The following is a 10,718-nucleotide window of genomic DNA, read 5'->3' on the forward strand; positions in this document are numbered from 1 at the left end:
GTACAGCCAACTCCTGCTCGGTCTAGGTGCACCAAACAGTCCGGTGGTGCACCGGACAGTGTCCGGTGCGCCAGGCCAGTCTCGGTGAATAGGCCACTCTCGGGACTCGATGGTGGCGTACGACTATAATTCACCGGACTGTCCGGTGGTGCACCGGACTGTCTGGTGAGTCGTCCGCGGCGATGTCGTTGTTCTCAGGAAAAGTTCAACGGCGTATGGATAAAATTCACCGGACTGTCCGGTGGAGCACTGGACTGTCCGGTGAGCCAATGGTCGACTGCGCAATGGTCGGCCGCGCAATCCGCGGGCGACACGTGGCCCGCTCCAACGGTCGGCAGGGGACACCGGACTATCCAGTGTGCCAACTGCCACGAATCTGCAACGGTCCTATGCGACAGAAAAGGAAGGAGATCACGCACCGAACAGCTACAGGGACTGTTCGGTGGCGCACCGGACTGTCCGGTGCACCACCCGACAGAAGGCAAGATTAGCCTTCCAAGATTGCCTCCAACGGCTCCTAGCTGCCTTGGGGCTATAAAAGGGACCCCTAGGCGCATGGAGGAGTCACCGAAGCATATTCTAAGCATTCTAAGTCTTCCACACTCCGTCTTCGCGCACTTGATCGACTGTGTTAGTGATTTGAGCTCCGTTCTAGTTGTGAACTCGTTGTGCTTCATTTTGAGCTCAAGTCTTGGCTTGTGTACGTGTGTGTTGCTGCAGATTTGTGTGTGTTGCTTCCCACCCTTACTCTTGTGCTTTTACTATGGTCTTTGTTGTAAGGGCGGGAGACTCCAACTTGTGGAGATTCCTCGCAAATGGGAAAAAGAGATAAGCAAAGAAAAGCAGTGGTATTCAAGTTGATCATTGGATCACTTGAAAGGTGTTGAGTGCAACCCTCATCCATTGAGACGCCACAACGTGGAGGTAGGCAAGTCTTATACTTGACCGAACCATGGGATAAACCATTGTGTCCTTGTGTTGTCCTTCTCTTTGATTATTTGTGATTCGCAAGAGCTCGCTCTATAGCCACTTGGTTCTATTGCACTAACATCTTTATAACCAAGCTTGTGGCTATTTAGTGTTAAATTTTACAGGATCACCTATTCACCCCCTCTAGGTGCTCTCACTAGGCTTGATGATACGATGTAATTCGGCTGTAGGGACCAACTGTAAGTCGCCGAATTTTTGACATACTTGATATCCTTTATAGTACTTGAAACAATCAGCTATCATGTTGGGCCAATAGAAACCAGATCTTCGCAACAACCACTTCATCTTTAGAGCCGATTGATGGGTACCACAAATCCCTTCATGTACTTCGGCCATGGCTAATATAGCATCATCTAGGCCCAAGCACTTAAGCAGGACGTCGTTGACCGTTCGGCGGTATAGTTCATCACTCATTAAAACATACTTGAAAGTTGTACGCCGAATGTTCTTATCCGTCCTAATATTGGGATTCCATAAATAATTAATTATGGGTGTCCTCCAATCACTTGTATCGGCTTTATTATCAGCCGAATCAATTAGAAGGACTTTCCAAGCAACCCCGGTCGGTCCGGAGTTTTCACTCGGATGGTCCGTGGCCTGGGGAATTGGCCCTGCACCGGTTATCAGATTTTCAGTGTTGTGAAATCTTCCTTGCTTTATCCGATAACCTGATGCATCTTGTGCCAAATTGTTAGCCCTGTGATTCTCAACTCTAGAGATGTGCCGAATACTGAATTCGTCAAAAGAATGAATTATGTCCCAACACTTTTCAAGGTAACTATTTAAAGTACCATCAAAACATTGATATTCTTTTAACACCTGTTGGATAACCCGCTGAGAATCACTAAATGCCTTCATATGTTTTACTCCCAAACAATTTAAAAGCTCCTAGCCGAACAAAAAGGCCTCATATTCAGCTTGATTGTTAGTGCAATATGTTTTCAATCAGCTAGAGAAGTCAAAGGAGACATTACTTGGTGAAACAAGTACGATGCCAATTCCTTGCCCTTCATTGCAAACCAATCCATCAAAATATAAAGTCCAAGGAGCAATAGTGAGGTATGACATGTCTAGTTTATGAGTATCATCAATCCGATGTTCTATAATAAAATCTGCTACGACCTAGCCTCTCATAGATTTCAATGGTTCATAGGCCAAGTCATATTCTATGACTGCATAAGCCCACTTACCAATCCTACCACTCATAATTGGGTTATGTAACATGTATTTGATTACATCAGCTTGACTAGCAACAGTGCAATGACTAGACAGTAAATAACATCTACACTTGGTGCATGCATAAAACAAGCATAAGCATAACTTCTCAATATAAGTGTACCTTGTTTCAGCATCCACCAACCTCCGACTTAAATATGTCACCACGTGCTCCTTTCCTCCAGTCTCTTGTGTCAGAACAGCCACAATAACCTTATCTTCAGCTGCAATGTATAATCGAAATGGTACTCCTACTTGTGGTGCTTTTAACACGGGAGCCGAAGACAAGTATTTTCTGATGAGATCAAATGCTTCCTGCTGTTCTGCCCCCAAGTGAATTCGGCATCATTTTTAAGCCGAAGGATAGGGGTGAAGGCATCAATTTCCTGGCTAGGTTAGAAATAAACCTTCGTAAATAATTTACCTTGCCGAGAAACTTCTGCACCTCGACCTTACAGGTCGGCGATCCCATTCCGAATAGACTTGATTCGGTTAGGGTCAATATCTATACCATGCTCATGGATGATAAATCCTAAAAACTTACCAGCCGATACTCCGAAAGCACATTTACGCGGGTTCATTTTCAAACCATACCGACACATTTTATCAAAGGCTTTACGCAAATCAGCTATATGAGAACTACACTCAGCCGATTTTACTACAATAGCATAAATATAGACTTCCACAGTGTTTCCCAACAGCTCATGAAAGATCAAATTCATAGCCCTCTGATAAGTAGCACCAGCATTTTTCAAACCAAATGTCATGACAACCCACTCAAATAAACCAATGAAGCCTGGACATATAAAGGCCGTTTTAGACGCATCTTTCTCGACCATAAAAATCTGATTATATCCAGTATTACCATCAAGAAAGCTAATAATTCTATTTCCTGACGCATTATTGATTAATGTATCGGCTATGGGCATGGGATATTCATCTTTAGGAGTTGCTCTATTTAAATTGCGAAAATCAATGCATACTCTGAGCTTACCTGACTCCTTCTCTACCAGCACAATATTGGATACCCACTCTGCATATCTGCAAGGTCTAATAAAATTAGCTTCTAGTAACCGGTGAATTTCGTCCTTGATTCATGGGAGAAGGTCTGGACGAAATATTCTAGCTCTCTGCTTGAAAGGTCTAAAACCAGACTTAATGGGCAGCCGATGCTCTACGATCTCACGGCTTAATCCTGGCATCTCAGTGTAATTCCAAGCAAAGCAATCCAAATATTCTTTTAATAGACCGCGATCATTTCATCTCTAGGATCGGTCTCCAGGGTCTTGTTCACAAAAGTCGGCCTTGGAGTTTTACCATCTCCTATGTCAATTTCCTCCAAAGGATCGGCCGATGTAAACCCCTATCCTAATTTATCGAGATCTCTGAATTCCTCTATCATGTCTCCCACAGAGGAATCGGATGATCTTTGTGTGCTGGCGGACTTTCCGGTCTTGGGGGCCGGACCATCTGTGATACTGTCTTTACGCTATGGTAGATGTTCGGTCTTAAAGACCAAACTGTTTTGTGAAAGACCGGACCATTCGGCCTTAGAAGCCGAACTGTCCGTGACCAAGGACTCATGTATTTTATGTGTACTCATCATATACTTTATTTAGGATTTAGCCGATTCTCCATCGGCTCTAGCATTACAGGAATGAAACCCTTCTTATCTATACTTATGAACTGATAATCAGAAAAATCTACTCCTGTGAGACATGTAGCAGTCTCATAAGTCTAGAGTACAGGAGCATCGGCCACAGCGATACAGGCTGATACATCAGCATGTACTTGTTCTACATCATCGCCTACCCATTGTATTAACATCTGATGTAATGTAGACGGTATACATTGGTTGGCATGAATCCAATCCCTGCCTAGGATTAGACTGTAATTTCCTTCTACATCAGCGATGAAGAATGCAGCAGCAAGGGTCTTAGTCCCGATGGTTAATTCAACGGATGTGACTCCCTGGCTTTGATCGAACTATCAGTTCCAACACCGCTAAGGGTCATGTTGGTCTTGACAAGTTCGTCATCTTGTTTACCTAATTTTCTGTATAATGAATAAGGCATTAGATTCACAGCCGCCCCTCCATCTACCAACATTTTAGTAATCGGTATCCCATCAATGTGACCGTGCACGAAGAGCGGCTTCAAATGATTTACCGATTTTTTTGGTTTAGTGAAGGCGGCTTCTCTAGGACCAAAATCAAACCAGGCAACAATAGGTTCATCGTCACCGACAATAGTACAATCAGCGGAAAATGTAATAACATTTACATCCATACCTGGGCGCTCTGGAGAAGCTTTGTAGTCGACTAGGTCCTCTCCCAGTAGGTCGTCCTCCTCCATCGGTGTTGGCACGTCGTTGGAGGCATCCTGGTGTGGTGCGGACGGTCCAGACTCAGGGGTCGGACGGTCCGCTCCTTATGCAGATGGTCCATCTTTTTTAGCTAGGCTGTCTGCCATACCTGCAGGGTGCTGCACAAGTGTTGTTTTATTTTCTATTTTTGTGGCCGATTGCTTTTCCTCAACGGCCTTTGGTCTCTATTTCTTTTGCAGTGGCGGGTATTGTGGATGTGTGTCATTGAATATCTTTTCCGCTTCCTTTTCCTGGTTCTCTTTTGCTCTTAGGCGCTGTAATTTTTGCTTTTGAGACCGTGTCAATCCCGTTGGGCGCCATCAAGGCATGGAGTATTTTGGATCGGCTGTTTTGATGGTAGCCATATCTTCTTTTTTGGTTATGTTGGCCGATTCACCAAAAATCATCGGCCCTTCATTATCTTCCTGTATGATGACATCTGCAGTACCTATTTTGATGATATCCTTTTTTGTTGTTCTTTCGGTCACTGCAGGTATATGCCCCCCTGCGGATTGGTTGGCCTTTGAGGCCGAGTACTCCGGCAATCTTGTTGGGCCTATGTCTGGTGACCGGATTGAGCGGCGCTCAATCGGTCTTGTACTGGAGGTGCCAACCTGTTGAATACAGATGTTTGGGGTGCCCCCCAAGCAGGGTACTGTGGCATCCCAAATGGATATGGTGGCATATGCCCCACATTTGATTTGGGACATATTGTGGAGGTATATATGTGTATGGATATGGCATAGGTGGATAAGGGGGTGGAGGTGTCCATGTAGGTATGTTAGGTCTCAATTGGACAGTATGACCTTCCATTTCTTTCGATTGGTGAGGTGGTCCAATCGGTCTTACCTGATGTTGCTCACGAATGAGCGAGCGAGGTCACTTTGTTGGCCGGTCACTGGGGCTGGCCTTCTTTTTCACGTATTTGGACAATAATTGATCAAAAGTCGGGCCGAATTTGACTAGCCGACCAAATGCTTTAAATGTATTTGTTTTCCACGTACCTATCTCTGGTTGTCGTGGTTTGAAGGTGCGTGGTCGTTGCGGGTTTTGAGTATGATCGGATCGTACGCTGGAACTCTCCGGACCGTCTGGCGTGGTCCCGGACCGTCTGCGCCTCTGCGTCGGACCGTCCGAGATGCGCAGCACGGGCTCCTGCTCCTGCCCCTTGGTCTGCGCTTGCCCCCCAGCGCTGGAGGTCGTGATGGTCACCTTAAGAGTCTCCCCTTCATAGGGAGTCTTCTCGGCCACCACTTTCCTGTAAGAAATTTTATGATTCCCATCGGCGTCCCTTGCGTTGCCGATGATTATCTCTTTATCTTTGCCCTTATCGGCTGTGTTTGGCCGAACCAGGATCCTTTTGCCCTCAAAATCGATCATGTTCATCGGAAAGGGCTCCGTGTCCACCTGCATTTCCTAAAATTTCAATCGTCCTTTGTTAATGGCTGATTGAATCTATCGACGGAATACATTACAATCATTAGTGGCATGAGAAAATGAGTTATGCCACTTGCAGTATGCACGACGTTTCAGCTCGTCGGCGGATGGAACAGTGTGATTTATTTTAATGTTGCCATTTTTGAGTAATTCATCAAATATTTTATCACATTTACCAACATTAAATGTAAACTTAACCTCCTCTTGTCGTTTCTTTTGAACCGGCTGCAAGGAGGAACAAACTGAAGATTTGGCCTGCTTTGGCCAAACCATTTCAGCAGCATATACTTCTGTTGATTCGTCGTCCGAGCTACTTTGGTCGCACTCTACTATATGGACATTGTGACGAATGGTTTTGGTAGTCTCTTTGCTCTGGCTTTCATAGGCCAAAGCTCTCTGGTGTAATTGTGCTAGCGTAAAGAACTGGATACCTTCTAATCTTTCTTTTAAATAATATCGTAGCCCATTGAAGGCTAATCCTGCTAGCTGTTTTTCTGCTAATTGTATTTGGAAGCATCGGTTTCTTGTATCCCGGAACCTCTGGATGTATTCATTAACTGGTTCGTCCTTCCCCTGTCGCAGGGCCACTAGGTCTACCAGATCTAATTCATAATCACCAGAAAAGAAGTGATCATGGAATTTTTGCTCTAACTCCCCCATGACAAAATAGAATTAGGTGGTAAGGTGGCGTACCACCCGAACGCGGTTCCTGTTGAAGACAATGAAAATAGACGCACGTGAAATGCTTCTGTGTCGGTCAATTCTCCTAATTGTGCTAAGAACTGGCCTATGTGTTCGCGCGTGGCTTTTTCTTGGTCACCCGAAAATTTTGTGAATTCGAGTATCCTAGTCCCCTGGGGGTATGGGTGGTGATCAAATCGGCTGTCATAAGGTTTCCGATATGATTGCCCCCCAGGCACCATGCTTACTCCGAGCTTATCTCGGAACGCCCCGGCTATTTTCTCCCTCACTATATCGATGGCAGCCGGTGCGAGACCACCGACTCTCTAGTTAAACATAGGTGGGGTGGCTGGATATTAGCATGTTGTCTTTCCCCCCATTGGTTTGAGCTATGTGGTACATTGCCATTTACCATATATGGCTCATAGGATTGATCGTTCCTTTCCGACCTTTTAGGCAGGGCTAGAAAGCTTTCCTGGGCTCGTGATTTTGTATTAATGGGCTGATACATCGCATAGTATGATGGGAAGTGTTGCTGGGACCGGTGAGGATTCAGGTAACAATCCTCCTCAAAAAAGTCATGTGCGGACTGTCCAGACATTGGCACGGACCGTCCGTGATTATATGCGGACCGTCCATCGTTGTATGCGGATCATCCGACTGGGTAGTTTAGATTCTGTGTCATATGTTGTGGCTCGGGTGCATATCTGGGTAACTCATTAAAAATGGGCCCGATCGTTGCTGTCCCAGACGGTCCGTGCTCACGTGCGGACGGTCCGGGCATGTGCAGATCGGCTGATTTACTGTCGATTTGCGGTTGCTCAGGGTATGTGTCCATTAGCATCCTATAAAGGGGTTGTGACCGGTCATGACAACCTATAGCCGATGTGTTACATGTGTTTCCCCCTAATTCAACCTCGTGCGAAGGAAAATTTGCAATGGTAGATTTATCAAATGCACGTACTAGTCTCCTATAATCATTTTGCATACCCCCTATGATATTTTGTATTTGTTCTCGCTGTTTATCTACATAATTCTTAAGAGATTGTAGCTCGTTTGCATTACTTACCTTGGGGATATCCAGTGCGGGTCGGAGCGAAGCCAGATCCGTCGCCCGTTGTCAGACGACTTTATTGTTCCTGTCCACCTTGAAGTTGGCCAGGAACTTCGCCCTCGCCTCTTGAATCAGCTGCTCCTTATGCTCCTCGAACTGGAGCTGTTCGTCAGCCGGCAAGGTTTCCCAAGTCAGCTCTATAATGTTGCTGGGGGAGACTTCAGAACTATCCCTTGAAACCGGCCATTAAGGGCCGATTTGATGGGTCTAGATGTGTTTTCCCCAGCGGAGTCGCCAAAAAGTATGTTGGCACCTTTTTGCGGGCGCTAAACACTCAATAAGAACTGGCGGCGGTGCTCTTTGGTCAGGCGTGGACGGTCTGCGGCTAGGGGCCGGACTGTCCGCGACCTGGCGCAGGGGCTAGGGTTTCCTGCCTGATGGCCGGACGGTACGTGCACTGGGGCCGGACGGTCCGCGCGTGCGCAGGGGCGATGGAAGGTCGCCGGCGGCGCCTGGATCTCGCTCCCGGGAGGGACCCCGTCGGGGAGGAGAGATCCTAGGAGTTGTCTAGGCTCGGGCAGGCCGACATAGACTCCTCTAATCGACGTAGAGTCGAAGAGAAGCGGAGAATTTGGAGATTGAGAGGCTAAACTAGAACTAGACTAGAACTACTCCTAATTGTACAGGAAATAAATGCAAGATAGAAGTATTATTGATTCGATTGATGATTACAAATCGGTCATATACCTCTCTATTTATAGAGGAGGGGGCTGGACCCTTTACAAACTAATTTCCGAGTTAATTCCGCGAATCTAGCTAACAACCGTAGCACAAAACTCGGAACACTAATTTGTTCTACGCACGCGCGGACCGTCTGGACCCGCGGCGCAGACCGTTCACCCTCTATTTGGTGCTCAACATAAAGAAAAGATGAATAATGCATGTCACTCTGCTATACATATCATATGATTATTCATGTTATTTTCTATGTCTCATATGCATCTACTTTCATTATTTTATACTGAGATGATGAAGGTATATCCTTCATAACCTTCGTCTAAAGATTATTATATCCGAAGGAAGATAATGCTTCGAAAGACGAAGGTTTTTAACTATTAACATTTTGTGTTGCCTTATTCTTAACTCATAGCATTTGAGAACAAGTGACCAACAATGTCCTAGCCCTCATTGACGGTACTACGGTGAAGCCAACTACACCTCCAAGTTCTCCAAATTAATCAGCCAAGGACGTTCTATTCCACCCTCATGGTTCTACTATTTTCCTAGGTGTCATCTAACGAACGGGTCCTTACGGCCAGGTACTCGGGAACTGTAATATAGTAAATATGTGATGTTCATGAGCAGTAATCAAGAGTGAATATATACGTAGTAGGAGTATCATCAACGCATGTTCATTAAAAAGCTTCATCTGTGTATATAATATACTACTATGTTGGAAAAGCAGTTCGTTCGCTGTCGCCATATATAGATGCATAATGCAACGCCTAAGATTGTGTGGCCGTAACAATCACACGTATATATATTAAAGCTTAAACTAATCTTCAGCATCTCTTAGGTCATATTCGATTGCAGGTGGATTAATTGGAGGGGTTTAGGGGATTAAATTTCTTCGTGCTTAAAATTAAATAGACAGAAATTTAATCTCTCCATTATATTCTGGCCTCCTCAATTCGCTCCTAACGGAACTAAGCTTTTAGGGTTAGTTTGGAAACCTAATTTTTCTAATGAATTTATATTTTGCTAAGAAAAATTAGTTCATTTTCCAATAAAAAAATAGAGTTTCGAAACTAACTCTTAGTGGGTTGAGAAGTTCACCCATCTCACATTGTCTAGTGTCAAGTGTTTTTGCCAGTAGTGTTCAGATGCTCGTACAACCATATGGATGGATATACATGTTCCTGCATCGTTTTTATCCTTTCATTTTTCTTTTTTTTTTTGCATTATTACTGGCTGTATGCAGACCAGGGCCACCTCGTGTGCCTCGTGCGTGTATATATAATTACATATACGCATGCATTATTGTTGAGCGGTGGAGCATGCAGCCTGTGTTATCCTGATGAGCGATGACACACACACATGCTGCCTTGTTGGCTGCAGCAGCAGCAGCAGCTCTATAAATACCTCACCACCGCGCATACTCGCTTCACACAAAGAAGCTCCATAATTAATTATTGCCCGTAAGTACTGTGCCTCTCTCTCTTAATATATATTATCACGCTTTGGATTTTTTGCAATAACATAGTAGGAGCTACCAGTAGTTTGTTAGTTTTCGTTTAACGCCATCATCGATTGATTTGCAGTTTCAGTTCGCCATCGGCAGCCGAGCACCATGAGCTCCACAGGCGGCGACGATGGCGCCAAGAAGTCTTGGCCGGAAGTGGTCGGGCTCAGCCTGGAAGAAGCCAAGAGGGTGATCCTGTGCGACAAGCCCGACGCCGACATCGTCGTGCTGCCCGTCGGCACGCCGGTGACCATGGATTTCCGCCCCAACCGCGTTCGCATCTTCGTCGACACCGTCGCGGAGGCACCCCACATCGGCTGAGAATCAAATCTATAAAATGAATAACTCGGACATGTCATGCGTGCATGTCCGTCGCCGAATAATGGATGTGTGTGCTTCGTTCCAATAAATTGCTAGTAAAAATAATGGCATCGTCGGTATGCATGAATAAAATGTATCAGAATGTTCATCCTTTCACGATTGGATATATGAAAATGTGCTCAGTTGTTTGGTTTCCAACTTGTTTTCTATAAGGTCGATGAACTGGAACGCAGGCTCAAATAATGATGGAATCTGCACAATATAGATAGGTTAACGACTTAGAGCATGTACATCTTATTAATTAAATATATTTTGGTTTGAGGTTAAAGTAGGATGAGTCGGGTATGTACCCCTTATCAATTAACGACCTAGGGATGTACAACTTTTCACATGACGACTCGAAAAATTAGCCTC

At 45.2% G+C, this 10,718-nt stretch overlaps 1 protein-coding gene across 1 annotated transcript; it reads left to right on the top strand.

Moving 5' to 3' along the window:
• The first annotated feature begins 9,802 nt into the window (after positions 1 to 9,802).
• LOC100280933 (subtilisin-chymotrypsin inhibitor CI-1B) lies at positions 9,803 to 10,502 on the top strand. Its single transcript, NM_001371434.1, has 2 exons — positions 9,803 to 9,939; positions 10,063 to 10,502. Exons 1-2 carry the CDS (start codon positions 9,839 to 9,841, stop codon positions 10,322 to 10,324), a joined length of 363 nt encoding a protein of 120 aa, NP_001358363.1. The 5' UTR covers positions 9,803 to 9,838; the 3' UTR covers positions 10,325 to 10,502.
• Positions 10,503 to 10,718: the final 216 nt, after the last annotated feature.

This window comes from Zea mays, chromosome 6 (genome assembly GCF_902167145.1).
Source record: "Zea mays cultivar B73 chromosome 6, Zm-B73-REFERENCE-NAM-5.0, whole genome shotgun sequence".
NCBI lineage: Eukaryota > Viridiplantae > Streptophyta > Magnoliopsida > Poales > Poaceae > Zea > Zea mays.

Coding starts and splice junctions, on each gene's coding strand:
- LOC100280933 (NM_001371434.1), top strand. CDS start 9,839: ATGCTGCCTTGTTGGCTGCAGCAGCAGCAGCAGCTCTATAAATACCTC. Junction 9,940..10,062: donor TCCATAATTAATTATTGCCC/GTAAGTACTGTG, acceptor ATTGATTTGCAG/TTTCAGTTCGCCATCGGCAG.